Here is a 19,194-nt window from a genome sequence, read left to right as displayed (position 1 = left end):
GCTTGAATGAATCCGAAACTTTCGTACTTGGCACGACGGCTATGAAAAAGTTGCTACAATTTACGAGCAAGTCGTAATGGCTACGAAAAAGTTTAGACAATTTACGAAAAAAACGCAAAATACCGATCATTACGAAAAAAACGCATTTGGACCTAATATACTGAGTTATACTGTTCTGCCAGAAGGTGTCAGTATACATACGGCTTTGTGTTTATAAAGCTTTTATGAACCTATGCATTCTGGGAAGAGTCTCCAGGATGTGATGTGAATAAAGTATCAGCCATGCTTGCAGCATCATCCTGATTGGTAAGAGTCCTGACTGTTACTGCTACTCCAGATTACCCAGATACTCTGCTAACAAGAAGTGTAATTTCCTGGGGCATACACACTTTTTTTTTTATAGCTTTTCTCACACAGGGTTGGACTGGGCCGCAGGACACGGCAAAAATCATGGTGGGGCCCGGCGGGCCAGACCCGACCCTTGCTCCCCTGATGCATTAAATTTATGGCGCTCAGGTGATGACATCAGGAGGGGGAAGCGGCCACCAGCAGGGCCCCTGGGGCGGGAGCCCAGTGGGCCCTGCACCCCCCAGTCTGACCCTGTACTCACATAAAATGCAGTTAATATATAGATTTTCAAATAGCATATGGGGGTGTGTTTACATTGGGGCCCCTACATGCCACATTCTTAGGTAAATCTATGCACATTGGGCATCAAACTGTTTAGTGGACCCCTGGCATTCATATTTAGGGTGTTTTATCTTGGTACCTAATGCTCTGTGGGAGATAAGATGCTGCAAAGCGGGGATTTTTTTAAAGAAATTTGTGAAAAACATACATTTCAAAAGCTTTGCAAGTTTGTAGTTGAAAGACGTATTTACCCATGGTATATTTGTCAGAATTGTCTCTTTCCAGTAGTGGAATGTTTGGCCTTGCAGATTTCTGGAGTGGTGCTTTGGAAATTTGGTAGTGTTCTGGTGGGATTTTTTTTACCTATATACAAGTGAGGAATCTCTATATAAACTATACTTATATGGTATTGGCGCAGGAGATACGGGACTTTCCAAAACAGATTATTTTGGCATATAAAATTGTTCCTAATATGTGTCTATTCTTTTTGCAATTGTAATTTTGATATCATAGGTTATCCTGAAAAATGTGAGTTCTCCTAGGTTAAATTAAGTCACCCTCCTTCCCTTGATCTTACTGTCAAAAGATTTGCCACATTAGTGCCATGTAGAACAAAATATTTATTCTGCAGAAACCATTACTATACCTGAGTAAACAGCTTTAGAAGCTTTCTCTGTTTACTTAAGATAGCAGCTGCCATTTTAAACTAGCTTCCTTAAACCCAATAGGATTGTTTTGCATCCAGTAAGGGCTCTGGTAAAGAGATTAGTCGCCCGCGACTAATCTCCCTGATATGACATCCCAACGGCGATTTACATTTTCGCCGCTGGGATGTCATATCGGGGAGATTAATCTCCCTGTGTACCAGAGCCCTAAGGTTTAGTTATATCTTAGTTGGGATCAAGTACAAGGTACTGTTTTATTATTACAGAAAAAAGAAAATTAATTTTTAACATATGAATTCGATTAAAATGGAGCCTGTGGGAGATGAATTCCCCTTAATAAGGAGCATTCTGAATAATGGGTTAATAAATAACAGATCCCATACCTGTAGAGATTCTGGAAAGCAAAACTAAAATGACAAGCCTATTGTGTTTTTTCTACTCTTCAGCCTCCACTATTGCATTCTGTCCATATTTTTTGTTGCATTCTTTTTTCTATCTATTTTTTATCCCATGTGCTTTTCACATACCCATTCACCCTCCTTACACCTCATTTTCTGCTCTGCCCCATTCATTCCCCCCTCTCCCACTTCTTCTGTTATGCTCTAAATGTGTCCTTTTTTGATGTTCTCTGCTTTTGTCCCAGTTCTTGTTGTAGCCTTCCCTTTTGTTCCCAAAACACTTTTGCTTTCCCTGCCCTGTCTTTTTAAGCCATTAATCACTCAACATGTTTCCCTTCTCAGTAATTAATTCCTGTCTGAACCATTAAACCCAAAACAACTACAAACAAGGCAGCAGTACAGGGATTGGTTGAGATCAACAGGTGTTTTAATCTCCCGGCTCTTGTACAATCCCAGCGCCGCTACTGTATGTGTGTTCCGGAAGCTCTTTTAGTGGTTTAGAACATAAAAGACCTATCATGACCCTTCAGAAATAATCAAGTTACTCTTCACTACCCCCTTTCTCAGTAATGTTTCTCTTCATGCTGGTGTTGGAGTGAGATTTTCATTGACATTTAGGTGTAATACTAAGATGGGGAAATCCCTTTCCTAGCAGATCTATTAGAACAAACAAAATCAACTCTAGCAATAAAACCGACTCTGGAACCAATCCTATATGTAGAGCAGTGGTCCCCAACCAGTCGCTCAGGAGCAACATGTTGCTTTCTAACCCATTGGATGTTGCTCCAAATGGCCTCAAAGCAGATGCTTATTTTTAGATTGCTGGCTTGGAGGTAAGTTTTTGTTGCATAAAAATCATGTGCAAACAGAGCCTCCTGTAGGCTGCCAGTCCACATAGGGGCTTACCCAATCACAACAGTTATTTGGTACCCTGGGTATATTTTTCATGCTTGTCTTGCTCCCCAACTCTCTTTACATTTTAATGTGGCTCACGGGTTAAAAAAAAAAAAAAAAAAAAAAGGTGGGGGGCCCTTATGTAGAGAAACAGGATTTCCGTCTGTTGGAAAATGAATACACCTGTCCCCATCCATGTATTAGACTGAACTGACAAAATCAAACTCATGACTCCTGCATGAAAAGACACACATTAATGGAAAGTTTTTTTTACTTCAGTGAGTTGAAGAATATTTTTCATTTTGTGAGTTCCCCTTTAAATTTGCAGATAGGTGATACTATTTAACTAGACTCTTAGCCTGCCCTTACATCATAAATATTTTATTTTTTATTTTAGATAACTACATAAAAACACCGCCATAACACTCCTCTTCCTACTGCAGAACCCACATCACCAATTACTTACCCTAAATATCAACTTTCCTAGTAAGGAGCTTTGGTATTAAGTACAGGTATCACTCCTAAATGGTGGCAGAATATACAAAAAAAGTGTTTAAAATTTAAAGGACCATGCCTTCGAGACTGTACAGCAGGAGGGACCCTTTATATGTTCGGTGGCCCTGCCCCTTAGCATCCACCTATTGCATAGCAGTCTTCCACCTGCTGCAAAAAGTCTTTTACAACCAGATACAGATAGATATCCAAATTGGATTTTTGGCTTTTTCAAGTAGGGGTCTAAATAAACCTCCAAATAAGCTTAGATTAATTGTTGCTGCAGCCAGTATTTGGGGTAACAGAATGACTGCAAAATAATATCAATATTCACTGTACAGTGGACAGGGTAAATACAATACAGAATCTACTGTACCTTAGTTTTGTTTGATGATTCTGTAGAAAAACATGGCAATATGGTTATCATGCACTCTTTATTGTGACTCTTAACTGATTAGGATTCTATTAAATATACCCTATATACTAACCTTCCCTTTAAAAGGCAATCAACCTTATAGTACTGGTTATGGTTTTTGAATAGATGATCAGAGATACCACCTGTCCACCTGTTACAAAATTTTAAGAGAGATTACTTTTTTTTTTTTTTTGTAAAGGACAAGGAAATTAGCATTCACTAGGGGGTGCCAATATGTTAATTCTTAGTACAGAGCTCTTTTTATATTTTTATGCTCATGCACATGGATAAGTCTGCCAGTTTTTCCTTGCCCAATATTCTGATAAATCTTTTCACAATAGTAGCAGATTTACGTACAATCATAAGCAAAGGTAATTTATCTCTCACATAAATCTGACACGGCTGAACAGGGTTAAGGGGGGTGCTTATTAAGTTAAGCTAGGCCATACACACAAAGATCCACTCGTTTGCCAAATGCCCAATTTGTCCACCTATGTGCTAGCCGAAATTGGTACAATCCCATCATTAGACTTTGGGCCAAATATCTGGATTCTCATGGACATGTCCACTTGGTTTTAAGTGTTGAATTTGCAAATTAATTCTGCCAGTGTATGCCTAGATTTACTCTTAACATTCTAAAAATTGAAATGGATGCTTGGTAGAGATTCCCATTCACTTAGAAAGGGGGGTTGATTTTAAGACTGGGGGGCCATATGATCAGGTCATCCCGATATGGCCAGTACTGGTATGAACCTCACCAAATGGTCATATCTTACAGCTTTTGCAAGTGCATGCAAAGGTCCTTACACTTTCCACTTGGTTTCTAAGTAATGAACCCACTCTGTAATGCTTATGTTCTTGCAAATATATATTAAGAGTTGCTTAACACCAGCAAAACTAATGTTTGCAGGCATTAGTGCTTCTATATTGGCACAGAGCTGTATAACATAGAACTGAACAAACTTAGGCTGCAATCATTTGCTTTGGTAATTGTTTTATTTCATGCATGCGAAAAGGCACTTGGACTTTTTGCATGCATATTCCATATACTGAATGACCCCGTCCCCCATATTATCCTGAAAAACAAAATTTCAAGAATGATATGCCATCCAAGGGGGACTGTGGCAATTTTTCATGCTTTATAAAACAACTTCATCTTTGCTTAAAAAAAGGACATATTTAGTGTTGCACAAAGCCTGGGAATTAAAAAACAAACAAAAAATTCCAGTGCAATATTACATAAACCTCAGCAATCCAAAGAAACCAAGCTGGTCACAAATATGAACATGTGACAGTGTGAAATTACACAAGTAGAAAGGTTATGCTTATTAATATTTTAATGTATGAAGGTAACATCCAGATTTCAGAATATGAAGGTACATCTCACATTAATTTAAGTCTACACAGTGTAGAGCTTCTATACTGACATATTGAATTCTCTGCTTAGCCATCTCTGTTATGTAAACAATTGTACATTTATTTGCCATTCTAAAACTTCAGAATCAGTTACATAATTTTGCTAATTTTTCTGTGTTTGCTCAGAAGCAGTTTACAGTACTAAAACCAACCAGCCAAACAGCTTCAAGGAAAAAAAAAAGTCCATAAATGGGGAAAAAAATATAGAAGGGGGAGGGAAGAAAAAAAGAAAAAAAGGTAGGAAGGTGGGGTAAGGTTAACTATAGTGAAATTTACGGTGATGGGGACTGGGTGGTCACAACTGTCACAGAAAAAGGTCGGTTAGTAAGTTCTTCTGCAATAAGCCTACACACTTCAGTCAAGCACATCTGTAGAATGATCTGGGAGCATGTCATCTCTCTGTTCTGTAGGATGAAGGTTATTTTATTCCTCTCCCCATCACTGAAGGATTTTCCATGCTTGCAAAATAATCTGAATCAACCCATCTGGTTCATGTGCACACTGTTCATATGAGGAGTCCAGGTTCCAGTCCATACCTGTACAGACACAAAGATTACAACAGCTTAGCAAATAGCATACTTAAAAAAGAAGAAGTGTAAGGACATGAATAATCTTATAACCTAAAACGGTTATATAGTACATGTTACGATTAAACTCCATAATTAAATTTTACAGCTGGGCTGATGTGGCACTCTATCTGCATAAAAGTTCAACAGACAACTTATGACAACATAGTCATGAATTTGGTTATATTATTATTATTAAAGGGGAATTCCAGCTTATGAACCAAAATTTATTAAAGAGCCGCACAAAACATAGAAACCCCTAATATACCTATACCTATTGTTCCTTCAAAAAGTATGAATAAATACTACTTTTATATGCTGAAATCCAACTGCAAAACAGTTGTTGTCTTTCTGCATGATTAGAAATCCTGGCAGGGGAGGAAGGACTAAAACACTGAAGTTACAAATTGTAGCAACTTCGCCATAGCTTACAGACAGCATGCAAGAACGACATAACCCACAAAGCATTGCACTGCAATGTTCCTTTCTTTATTGACATTACGTGTGCAGGGAATTTGGGGGCAGCATGCTGAAGGCAGGTTGAGCACAGTCAACTTCTGTTACATTTCAAAGTAGTCAGCCAGATCAGCAGGGGGCTAGGCTTAGGTAACTGTTCCAAACCATATCAACATTTCAGTTGATACAGTGAATGTTTCGAGTTTGTAAAGAAGCCTTTGGGAAAATTCATGTAGTTAAACATCCACACATTATTTAGCTATAAAGCTGTGATTGGAATTGTCCAGTGTTAAGAAGAACTAACCTTTTTCTAAGGGAAGTACATTCAAAAAAGCTAAAATGGTAAAAAAATACAAAACAAAAATACTTACTGTTGGAGGCCCATTCTCTGTGGAGTTTGAAACCATCTTTATGAGAGAATTCCAAGATGGATCAGCAGCATGAGGTCCATTGAAAATAGGACCCCCAGTACCATCTGACATTGGGGCTACAGGAGGAATCATTGCATTCCCATACATGGAGAAAGGCATTCCCTGTAACATACAAAATTGTGAAAACATTAATATATAATTATATTATACACAAAAGCAGTGAATATCCTTTAAATCAATCCTAAACGGTTCTTTACAGATATCATCAGTTATAACGTGTGCTTAGTGATCTAATTACTGCCACATGGCTCACTGAAACTTGCATATTATAATAAAGTACCCCCTGTCGAAAAATATGAGGATATTCAAAATCACCTTGAAGTTTTATACCTCTATCACAGTACTCAGCCCAATACCTTTATAAAGTCATGGCATTAACTGCCATCTCTGCCTCTTTAGACCAGCTTGGTCCTTTGTATGGTTTGCCTGGTCAATATCTGTATGGGGTTTGCCCAAATATCCTGCACTTTCTTGGGAGAGGGCAGCATCAGAGATCAAAGTGCCTGCATAGGCTTATAAGAGTCTGCTTATTTGGCAAAATCATTAATTGACCATGTATGTACCATGTATGTTCAGCTTAAGCCAGAGCACTAACTCTAACTTTAGGAAAGTGATCCCTAAACTTTGAACAGCACTTGCAAATCTGGTGAAATCTTTCTTCTGCCTTTGGGTTGGTCTTCTCAAGAATAGTGTGATAACATGCACTGCAAATGAACCTTCAGATTTCATATGTAATCGATGGCAAACATCACTGTGTTCTTAGAGGTACTTGGATTTTGAATGTTATTGGTCAAACTTTGCAGACAGGACAGAGGAAAAGCTCAAAGTACATGCCTTGTCCCTTTCCCCACAGCAACCAAGATATCTTTGCACTAGCCAGTAAAAGCTGTCTGGTTGCTACTGGATACAAGACTAGGGCAAAATTTGCTAATGTTTCCCACTTGTATTAAACACCACATTTTAAAGAATTTCAAATGGCTAAATTACATGATTCTACTTCGCACATTTTCTTAGAAGTATATACAAATGTCACTGTATAAAACATTACAAGAAAAAAAGGTAAATTTACCCCAACTTTTGGGAATTCCATGTAGCCAGCAGGTACATGCTGATGGAATGCTCCAGAAGCAGGTACAATGCCAGAGTTGTCCCGGTCAATTCCTTGATGCTGAGAAAAGACTCCAGGATCAGACATAGGTCTGTGCATCATGTGATTTCCCATTCCCGTGTGGCACCAGTCAGAGACTTTATCTACAAATAAAAATAACCTGGTCAAACTTCAGTATAATTTGCAATTAGAAATGATAAGACCGTTCAGGTTGTTGTTGTTGTTGCAGAGAACTAAATTTTAACATTTAAAAACCTAGTGCAGCTGAGCCTTTTCAGTGCCAAGAAATGAGTTGTACCACTCAGGAAATTAAAATTCGTCTTCCACAAGATGTGACACACATAAGTACAGACAAATCAGAAATTCAAACCCTATGCATAACTTCTGGTACTTACCTTGATTTCCCCCCATTCCTTCAAAAGACCAAATTCCACTGTGACCAACAGCAGTGGCCAAGTTGCTCCCAAGAACGGAAGGTGTAGATGTGCCAGTCTGTCGTATTCTTGCTGAGCGCTCTGTTCCAATCGGCACAGGAACCTTTCTGTCAGGAGGCACCGAGTTTGGTTTCTCAGACACAATAGGTACCCCAGAAGATGATGGAGACTGGGCTCGCACACTAGCAGCCACAACTTGAGAGGAGGAATCTAAACAGGAGTTAAATTCATATCAGAACTGTCCATTTTAAACCAGACTTCTTATTATAAATACACTGGACATTACCCATAGTTAGCAAGCAACATTGCTTAAGACATATAACATTTCAATTTCAGCTTCAACACTTTTTTTTATTTTTTAAAAAAATATTAACAAACTTAAATCTTACCATTTGATGCAGATGAACATGGTGTTAATAAACTAAGCGGGGAAAAATGCTGTCTGTTAAAATTAGCAGCTGCAGGCTGACCTCCTGGTGTATACATTTGACCCCCAGACAAATTAGAGGCAAAGGTACCCAGATGTGTAGTGGATGATGCCACAGATGTGTACGATGAATCAATGTTCACAATACCTGTAGAAGGTAGAGTTCAGAAATACATTACAGTTTAGCATAGGAGATATCAGATGGGCATTAGTACAGTCATTAGTTGGTAGAAGACAATATTAACTATGAGCATCAAACTGCCAAGCATACTTAAAACAATCTACCAGGACCCATGAAGAATACAATACTGTAACCTAAATCTTTCAGTAATACACAAATATACTTAAAGAAAATGAAGTAACTTACCTGACTGACCTGGAGATGGCCTCTGCATTGGTGGCCTGAAACCTGGAGCTTTGGAAGTATCAGATGGAAGCATAGATTCAGGATTTGGCAAGAATGAAGACTGCGTGGAAAGAATGGAATCTGGAGTGGACTGGGAAGAAACCATTGAGCCACCCCAGAAAGGGTGTGTGGGGGCTGGATTGTTTTCAAACAGAGTGCTAAAAGGACCAAATGGTAGAGCAGAACTGAAATTTTGGGCCATAGGTTTATTTGAGGGATGACTGGAATTCTGAGCAGCACTTTGTGTACTTAGACTGGAAGGATGTGGACCAGAAGAGGGCAAACTTTGGGGCCGTTTAATATTTGCATGTGAAACAAGGGTTGCCACAGGAGAATTCTGTGCAGGGACCTGGCTTTTGTGATTTGTGTTTGCTCCATGTAAGTGTTGCCTTACTGAAGAGCCTTCCATTTTAGCAGCAGACTGAGTAGACACCATAGATGGCTGGGATATGGAGTAAGATGAGGGTATATTGGAAGTAACAGGAGAAGCCTGGTGAGAGGGACCATTGACTGCAAGGTTAAGTGATGGAGCCATCCTTGCATCTGATGGAGGAGGAGGTTGTGACTGCATTAATGAAGGCCGTGGATCTTGTAAAGCAGAAGTTGGAGGCTGTGGATGTGCTGAGTGCATTGAGGTACTCCCAGAGGTAGAGCTCACTTGTTTACTGATGCCTGAACTTGTGATCTCCATAAGAGGCTGGGCACCTAATTCCTGCTCCGACGACAATGAGGTCCCTTTGTTTGGAGAACATGTCAGACAATCAGAAGGGCTGCTTCTAGATCCTCCTCCAGGAAGGGATGGTGGGGAAGGTGAAGAAGGAGAGGATGCAGGGTGGTGTTCTTTGGCAGTGGGTACAGGGCAGGTGGAGGCTGTTGGTGTTGTGATGTGGTTACCCGCAGTTGTGGTAACTGTGGTTGTAGTAGCATTAGAGGTTTTAACCACTGTGACAAAAAGCTGTCTTCTGACTGATGGTGAATTGAGGTTCCCAGTAGATGAGACAGGCACACTTGGGACAGCAGAGTTTGTGATAGGTGTTGGGCTAGTTGACGAAGGGACTCCTGGGATCACCTGAGGGCTAGTGATATTCTGGTTAGAATGACGAGGCATCACGTGAGACTTAGGCGAATTGGTAGCTCGTGCAGGGCTTAGAGGCCTGACAGGAAAAGGACCCCAGGTGGATTGTGCTGGAGGAAAAGTACCCCCAAAATGTGTCATGGGCAATCGTGGAGGACGAATTTGCTGGAAAGTCTGGGCAGCAAGTAAAGCATGGGCAAACTGTGGAGGAGGATAAGCCAAAGGAAGAGAGACTGGAAATCCTGGCCGCACATTATTCACAGGATTTTTCAAGGTTTTGTGCGCAGATGTTGAAGAAATGGCTGGCACAGTGAGGGCAGAGGCAGCTTGTGAAGTTGAGGAGACTGTGACAGCAGTGACTTTAATTCCCATAACTGAACTGCTGACAGAGGAGATGGTAGCAGAAGAAGAAGACACTGCTTTTGAATTTGCAGAGGTGCTTTTTAAACGGTTCTTTGGAATTAGTTCATCTATCTCTTTGTCAGGATCTTTTATGAGTGCATTTATTAGATGGGTTGCCTGTCTCGTAGATTCTGTTCCACCCCTAAAGAAATTAGATATATATGACTTAATTTAATAAAACAAAACAGCATTCATATATGCATATAACAAAAACATACATACAGCATATATATGTAAAACTTATCTGCGAACAGATATACCCGACATACTGGAAACATATCCCAATAGAGCATATAATCACAAGCATCCTTCTAAAGTAGCCCTGACAATTAGGTATAGGAATTGCATCACACAAGGGCTGATGAAGAGCTTTGAAACAGACCCTATAAAATTCTTGCCCCTAAGCAAGTTGGCACTTGCAACACTACTCTGCTTGAAGTTGTACTGCAACTCTGGGCTGGGGGATAAGTAGAAGAAAGAGGATTTGCAATCAGCAGCACTCTAGCAGTTAAACTATACCATGTTCAGGCACTGCCTTAAGTTGTACAGGTAAGCTTATTCATATTCTCAACCTGCACTGCTAAGGTTTGCCCCTCTATGTACCACTACGCATCATACATTTACCCAGACAGCAAACATTATGCAAAACAGCTACTGCTAAAAAACTTAGCCTTAAAAATGTATAAATGTCTTAACTGTACCTTATTGTTATGATTCGATCACCAGTTTTATCCTTTTGTTTATCAATATCGATATGTGCACCAGTAAACTCTCTTATGGCATTAATGTTACACCCTCCTCTTCCAATAACTCGAGAAATAACAGTTGATGGTACAGAGACTTTCTTTGACCTGAAAAAACATAAAATAAATCAATTTCAACAATTTTTCACCATACTGCTAGACTTTATAATTTAACTATACCAAAAACATCACATCCAAGCACATAGACTTTTCCCTTTTTCTCCACTCAAGAATAAAAAAAATGGGCCTGACTCCAACAATAGGTATATAGTACCAACAATGAAACCACAGGTGCAAGGAGACTGGCATGTACTGGCAAGCACTGGCAAGCTGGCAAGTTTAAGGTTAATAAATATACACAGTTTTCATAAAATTACTTGTGGATTTGTTTTATTTTCACACAATTTGGCTACATCCAGCTGGCCATACATGGGTCAATCCATATGGAATCTGACTGACTGCTGTTGGGGTAAACAGATGCTATAAAAAGGCCATACAAAGAATGACCACCTTACTATTTATTCCATTTTTAGGTATAGAAAGGTTTGTTAAGCCCTTACATAAATCACCAGTATAAACATGGACCAGCTTAGAAATAAAAAAAAAAAAAAAACTGTTTTACCACTTTAATATGGACCTTCACGACACTGTTGCATTATTTGATACAAAAACAAAAATACCACAAGATAACTGTTCTGCTTTAATGTAGATGCTTTATATGCTTACATAGTTTAATTCCAGTACTTACCGTCTAACCACTTCCTTCCATCCTTCCTCCCTTTTTTGTCCCCTCTTTGGACTTGCTATTGTAAGCTTTCCATTGGGAGAAGAGAGAGGAGTGGGTCCAGATTTGTTTGTAGACAAGGAGTTACAAGCGGCTTCAACTAGTGACTCTGATAACCTTAAAAGCAAAATAAATGTTTAAGAACACCAAATGGCATGACAAGACTACGTTATAACTTCCACAGCAACTAAAGGTGGCCATACACTTTAAGATCTGCTCATTTGACGAGGTTGGCAAGTGAATGAATCTTCTACTGATATGCCCACCTACAGGTGGCTGATATCGGCCTAATTCGATTGTTTGGCCTTAGGTCGAATTAAAGCTGTGGGTATAGGTGCTTTCGGTACAGGCACCGCGTCAACGAGCCTATGCGGTCTCCGATTAGACAGAAAAATTCAAACCTACTTGATCGAGATCTGCCCGATTTCAGGCCAGATGTCACTCAGGTAGGCTGGTCGTTGGTGCCCATACACGGGCAGATAATTCGCCGAATCAGTCTAAATGACAGATATCAGCAACTGAAATTGGCCCGTGTATGGCCACCTTAAAGGAAAAGTAACACAAATTTACTTTTAGTATTTTGAATGCTTTATTAGAAAATACCTGCTAAAACTTGGCTTCCAGTCATTTGAAATAAGGCGATATGGCGAAGGAAGGAGCAGCATCCACTATGTGACGATCGATTGATCGAGCCTAGCATTCCTTCTGTATAGGGAGGAGTCAGGCTAGGCTTGATCAATCGATCATCGCATAGTGGATGCTGCTCCTTCCTTTGCCATTTCGCCTTATTTCAAATGACCGGAAGCCAAGTTTTAGCAGGTATTTTCTAATAAAGCATTCAAAATACTAAGTGATTTGCAGGATAGGGCAATTATTGGTGCAGGGTAGAATAGATTTTTTACTTAAAGGAAAAGTAACACAAAAAAAATTTTAAGACTATTCCGCTGCATAACTGACAAAAAACAAAATAAAGAATGTTTGGTGAAACAATATTACAAATCTGCTATTTAGGTGAGCATTTTCTATAATGCCAGATGTAACCATTCCATGTATGAAAGGTAGCATTCTCTCCAAACACAAGTACACTGATGACAAATTCTAATGAGCACAGAATTTATTTGTAAGCCATGTAATACACTAAACTCCACGCTACACTATCTACTATAGTGTGTATTTATAAAGACATATAACTAAGAGCATCAGAGTAAAATTCTGGTGTAAAAATCGGTCAAATTAAGATACATACCTTTATAAATTACACCACTTTTTACAGAGGAATTTCTCCTCTGCTTCATTGCCTTTACCGTATTACACCAACTCAGTGGTGGTATAAAAAGAAAGGAAGTGCATTTCTGGAGTAAATCAAAATGCACAAACCCTTAATAACTTTTAACTATAATCAGCCTTCTGATTTCAGAAATGAATAGTGTAAAATCAGTAGTAGAAATACACAGCTTAATAAATACCAGATTAATTTTCATTAACAAAATATGTCAAATTAGGAAGGCATATATATATATATATATATATATATATATATATATATATATATATATATATATATATATATATATATATATATATATATATATATAATATGTCATAATGAGTTTACTTTGTCCATAAAGAGAGATATTGTTAGTCCTGAACAGGTATCAAAATTAATTGCCTCATAATTTCTAAATCTGTCCTACAAGGGTTACAGGTAATTTAGAAAGCTCTCTATATTGTTTAATGCTTTGCTCATCAATGCTAAAAAGAGTGGCGGATTCAAAGTAGCTGCTTCAGAACAATTAACGTACCACTGGCAATGATGATAAAAAATAAGGCCTCCAACTCTGCACAACGCTTAACACAACATATATGCATGGCAACTAGAATCCACATCGCAGCCCAATGGAAATCAAATCTACTATCCATAGAGAAAGTCCTGGACAAAATAGAATATATACACGCCAACGAAGCTCTCAAATATCAATTGGACAACGAAACTGACCTATACCTAAAGATATGGGACACCTGGATACTAAATAAGGACAATCTCTCTCGAACACAATGCAATGGGTAGGACCCCCTCTAAATAAAACGGATAAAAGTAAAAAATAAGTGAAGGTGAAATTGAAATGCTAGTAAGGGACGATAAGTACCAGCTTAGAGACCTAGAGCGCAAAATGTTAAAATGTTTTTTGATCCTTATACCCTCCCCGTTCCCCCTCCCCTTTCCCCCCTCTTCCCATCTCCCCATACCTTTTCATTTTTCTCTATAATAAACAAAATGATATACCTGTAACATGTGAAATAAATGCACCAACGAAACATGTAAAAAAAACAATAAAAACAAAGTTTACAAAAAAAATAAGGCCTCCACACTGAGGGTCCAAAATTAAGGGAGATTGAACTAGAGGGCTTATAGGAGACACTGTTTGTGTAGTGCCTGCTTTAAAGGAGAGGAAATAAAATAACAAAGCTGCAAAACCAACGGAAAGGAATTTTGTAATGCAACGTGTGGCCTTTATTTCATGTTATATTCAAATAGATATTGCTATATCTCTAGCTGGTGGATAAAAACATTTAAAAGTATAAGGATAGGCAGATGCAGCCAATAACTTTACTTGACTCACTTTACTGAAGCTTTACTGGACACCAATTTTCGTTCTTCCTTGGGAGACGTCACAAGAACAGAAGGTTTCTTCTTGCTCTGAACAGCGGTATCATTACTGGAAGAATGATTGTCACTCTTACTGCTGCTGTTGCTGCTTTCATCACTGCAACTAGAGATCCTCATGTTATCACTGTCCCCACTCTCACTGGTACTGCTGCTTTTGGATTCTCCATTAAGTTTTTCCTGCTGTCCAAATGATATAGGGAGCTGATCCTCAAAAATTATTTGCACTGCATCTGAGGAGATCTTATTTTTTCTGCTTTTCCTTTTGGTGCTGTTTGTGGTAATTGTATTATTACGTTTTCCATGAGAACCAGCAAGTGTGGTCCATGTAGCAGATATGCCAATAGTGGTTGTTGTGGTTGCACTAGGTGGTTCTGTTAAAACTTGAGGTTCATCTGTAAAGGTTTATAAAAAAAAAAATATGCAATTGGAGAAAACATTGTACAATATTTTGGAATCACCTCGCTAATTACTAGAATTAGGTAAATGATAAACAGGCTAAGCAATTCTGCCAAAGGAAACATTACAAACAATTCATCTGACACCAAATTACTTATTATTTATATAGGTATCCATATGCATTTTACCTTCAGTTTTTAGCTTTTCTTTTTCAAGTGCAGCTTGTAACTCAAAGTTTTCCTTATTTTTAGCCTCAATTTCTTCAAGTTTTCTTCGTTGTTCCTCCTTCTTCTTGCGCCTTTTCTCCTTCCTTTTCTCTCGTTTTGCTGCCAAAGCAAGGCGTCTACTTTCTTCTCTCAACTATGAAAAGTAAAATCCAAGCACTCGGTAATAAAATCTACATTTATGCTAACCAGGTAAAATGAGACACAGTAAGTGTTTTTAGTAACGCCTTTAATCTAATCTTCCAAAACCATCTGTAAATGAACCTTTCTAATGTTTTACAAAAACCAGAAACCTTGATATAAAGTCTATTACTGGCTATAAAACCTACATACAATTATGCACCAATAATACAATTTTATCTCCAAGCTAGAGCTATGAACAAGAAATAATGTATTTATTGTGATTAAAATACTACAAACAAGTTAACACTATCACCTGTAAATGCAGAAGGTAGAAAAAAGGATGAAATACTTGAGTTAAGAGGACATTTAAGCTTAAAGTAAATGGTCATGAAGACATTTGTATATGTGGGGGAAAAAACAAATAGCATTTTTAAGTCCACTTAATTAAAGCTTGTAAATAAAGTTGTAAATTACCTTCTCTAGATCCAGCTCTTCTAACAGGATACTTGCATTTTTGTTTGCCTCAGCAGCCTGACGATCTTTGGCTTGAACTATTGATTCCATGCAGAGGTGGCACTTTTTTAACATCTCCTGAGATAAATGGATTAAAGTTATAATCGGGTACAATACTGTTACATCTTAACAGACAAACCAGGTGCATTACAATCAAAAGCAGTATGGTCAGACATTAAATACAGACGGATTTATTTGAGTTGCTGTGTAATACTCCCCAAAATGGGAGCACCCTGCCTTTCTGACAAGATTGCCTGACAGAACACCAAAAGCTTAAGTTACTTATGAATGAAGCATATACTGACACTTTGCTGCTCAGTTTTATTATTGCATGTGCAGAGCACATTTATGCCGAACAGAGCATAAAATAGGGATGCACTGAACCCCAAATCCTTTGTAAAGGATTCAGCCAAATACCGAACCCGAATTTACATATATAAATTAAGGAACGGAGGGGGTTAGAGAACATCATATGTGGCACACGGCGAGAAATGTTTAACTTCTGTGTTTACAAAGTCACATGATTTTAAGGATTCGAATTCAGTTCGGCCAGGAGCATGGATTTGGGCGAATCCTGCTGTAAAAGGCCAAATCTTAGCTGAATCCCAAACCGAATCCTGGATTTGGTGAATCCCTAGCATAAATATGTCAGAAGGTGCCTCCTGCATCAGTAACTTAAGCTTCCCGTCTTTTATAATAACAGAGAAAAATAAATCATTTTTAAAAATTAGAATTATTTGCTTATAATGGAGTCTACGGGAGATGGCCTTTCTGTAATTCGGAACTTTCTGGATAATGGGTTTCTGGAGAAGAGATCTCATACCTGTACTAATTGGGGCAGAGACAATTTTTTAAGTTAAACAAATGTCCCCAAGATTGATTAATAAAAAGATCATCTCATCCCTGACCAACTACTAGCAATGACAGCATCTGAAAATCTCATGCAAGCTGAGAAACAAGAAAGTAAAGAGGTAAACTGCAAGTCTGAAACCCTTGGCAGAGGGAAGCAAACTAGATTAATTTAAGGGGTTATTTACTTAAGCCCTGGGGCAAGCGCAAGAGCACTAAACTGTGCAAAAAACCTACCACAGGCGGCGCTTAATTCAAGGCACATTCTGTAGCTCTCTGTGCTCTGCAAATTTACTTGCACTTTGCCCACTGTTTAGGTCTGAGTTTGAAATCAACCATGCTGCTCAGTCCAGTCTACATTAATATGTCAATTTAGCTGCCTGTGTTTTTGGAGGAAGGGAGGAAACCCACAAGATTTAGGGAAAACATAAAGACTCCATTGTAGATAGAGCCCTGACAGGCAGCAGTGCTAACCATTGTGACACTGTATTATAATTATATTTGCCTCTTCTTTAACCACCATATAGCTTACTTTTCACTGTGAATTTCACCTCTAAAAATATCAGCCTTTTAACAACTCATCATGCCTACATTTCAAGTTTTTATGCACTCAATTAGTTTTCAAAAACAGCTTGGTCTTGATTTACTAAAACAGAAGCCAAATAAGAAAATGAATTAGCCACTTAAGTGTACTGTACAGAGACCTAGAACAACGTTGCTCCATTTTAAAGACCGGAATCAAATCCACAAAGGTAATAAGTTTTCACTATTTAACAAAAAACCTGGAATAAATAAAATGTCATTACTTTAACATAGCTTTTAAAAATAAATAAATAAAACCTTACCTTGTCAGTTATTGTTGCAATATATCTCATGCACTCAGAGTCTGATGGGAACTGGTTAACCTCTTTCACTAAATAGCGCACAACTTTGACATGACCCTGAAAGAGAAAACAAAAGTATAAGCAACAGCACAAAAATAACACACTTTCATGCAAAAGCTCTCCCACACTAGTCTGCAGAAATCTGTAGATTAACTACAAACTGCTTGCAAGCAGAGCAATGACTTCCAGTAAGACATAACTTTTACTGCACATTAGAGATAACCAAGTGATAAATACGAAAAATATTCTGCCAGTTCTTGCTCTAAAACGTTAATTTTTTTTTTTTTCCAGAACATAATAGATTTATTTAGAACATAAATGTATTGGAGCTGGGCAGGTTGGTGTTTGACATTAATGAGCGCTTTAACATTGCAGACTATAATAAAGACATGAAAGGAGTTTGTTGTTAAGTACAAAACAGACGTGTACTTTAGACAGCAATGATTTAACGTCAGCAACCTTCTCAAAACCTGCAAAAGGACAAGCAGTGGCCTGGTCTGATACATCAAAGCAGGAAGTAGAAGGATACACATGCAAATTAATGTGGAACGCACAAGCACGCACAGTACAGTAAAAGAGTCAGTTACTGCCCGCACAGTTTGTTCCGTAAGTCAATGTGGAATTTTTAACATATAAACATTGCAAAACATTTTTTTAATATGAAATGCAGCTGTCAAAAGGGAATCACCCCATTAAAAAAATAAAAATAAAATACCTTTCTAAATGCTGCCATTAAAGGTGTTATCTTTCGATTATCAGCTGCATCAACATCTGCTCCAGCTTGAACCAGCAACTGAACCACATCTAAATGACCACCATTTGCTGCCAGCCAGAGTGGAGTGTTCCCCTTCTTATTGCGGACATCAATATGAGCACCCCTGTTAAAAACACATACAGGTGATTCTAACTGTACAGCACAAATGAAAAGGCTTGATTTTGCCCTGATTTCAGGTACATAAAGCAGTTATTGGTACAAGGAATTCTCCTCCTCTCATCCAGGAGAGTTCAGGCCCCTCCCCTGCTAAAGGCCTTATCATGGCTTCCTGTTAAACAAAGAATAGTTTACAAACTCCTTCTCTTAACCTTCAAAGCCCTCCATTCCTCTGCTCCTCACTACATCTCTTCCCTGGTGTCTCCGCACGTTCCTGGCCGTCTCCTTCGTTCCTCGCAGAGCAACCGTTTGGTTGCGCCCCCCACTACTACTGCTGTTTCCCGCCTTAAATCCTTCTGCCTGGCTGCCCCTTACATTTGGAATTCCCTCCCTGATGTCCTCCGGAGAGAATCCTCCCTCAGTCTTTTTAAAACTAAACTTAAAGACTACCTTATGGAGCACTCGCCCAGCACCTGATCTGGAAACTGGCACTTATACTGTAATGTCACCCACTGTGACCTATAGCACTTATATTTGCCTATTTGTGTCTGTTAGTTACCCTCCCATATAGATTGTAAGCTCTACGGGGCAGGGACCTCCTTCATCTTGTGTTTCTGACTCTTATTGCAACTGTACCTTGTATTTATTTGTATTTATTGTTGTACTTTGTATTTATCCATTATCTTTAACCCCCCTGTCTGTCTGAATTCTACTGTACAGCGCTGCGTACATAAGTAGCGCTTTATAAATAAAGATATACATACATACATACAAGGATTTACATGATCTTTAATGCTTAACTGCACTCAGAAAGTGTAAAGACTAGCCCGTGAGTGGTTATTGAGGGACCTGCATCCAAAAACTTTACGGATTGTACTTCATAACAGATAATAGTCATAATAAAAATGTTTCAGTGTAGTCTGT

General features: G+C 38.5%; 1 protein-coding gene across 7 annotated transcripts in view; it reads right to left on the bottom strand.

The window, feature by feature from the left end:
- Nucleotides 1-4,813: 4,813 nt before the first annotated feature.
- The window catches only part of ankrd17 (ankyrin repeat domain 17), a 79,056-nt gene continuing 64,675 nt past the window's right edge, over nt 4,814-19,194 (bottom strand). For all 7 annotated transcript variants that reach the window (XM_002940353.5, XM_018089479.2, XM_018089478.2 and 4 more), the window contains 13 exons: nt 18,115-18,277; nt 17,361-17,456; nt 15,628-15,744; nt 14,995-15,166; nt 14,364-14,802; nt 11,707-11,859; nt 10,917-11,066; nt 8,700-10,357; nt 8,295-8,480; nt 7,867-8,115; nt 7,433-7,614; nt 6,304-6,465; nt 4,814-5,446 (listed from right to left, as the gene is read on the bottom strand). In XM_002940353.5, coding sequence (XP_002940399.3) covers nt 5,387-5,446; nt 6,304-6,465; nt 7,433-7,614; nt 7,867-8,115; nt 8,295-8,480; nt 8,700-10,357; nt 10,917-11,066; nt 11,707-11,859; nt 14,364-14,802; nt 14,995-15,166; nt 15,628-15,744; nt 17,361-17,456; nt 18,115-18,277 — 3,787 coding nt within the window. In that variant the 3' untranslated portion in view covers nt 4,814-5,386. The remainder of the gene's footprint in view (nt 5,447-6,303; nt 6,466-7,432; nt 7,615-7,866; nt 8,116-8,294; nt 8,481-8,699; nt 10,358-10,916; nt 11,067-11,706; nt 11,860-14,363; nt 14,803-14,994; nt 15,167-15,627; nt 15,745-17,360; nt 17,457-18,114; nt 18,278-19,194) is intronic.

This window comes from Xenopus tropicalis, chromosome 1 (genome assembly GCF_000004195.4).
Source record: "Xenopus tropicalis strain Nigerian chromosome 1, UCB_Xtro_10.0, whole genome shotgun sequence".
NCBI lineage: Eukaryota > Metazoa > Chordata > Amphibia > Anura > Pipidae > Xenopus > Xenopus tropicalis.
Note: the sequence above shows the minus strand (reverse complement) of the source record. Positions and strands in the feature narration are given on the sequence as shown.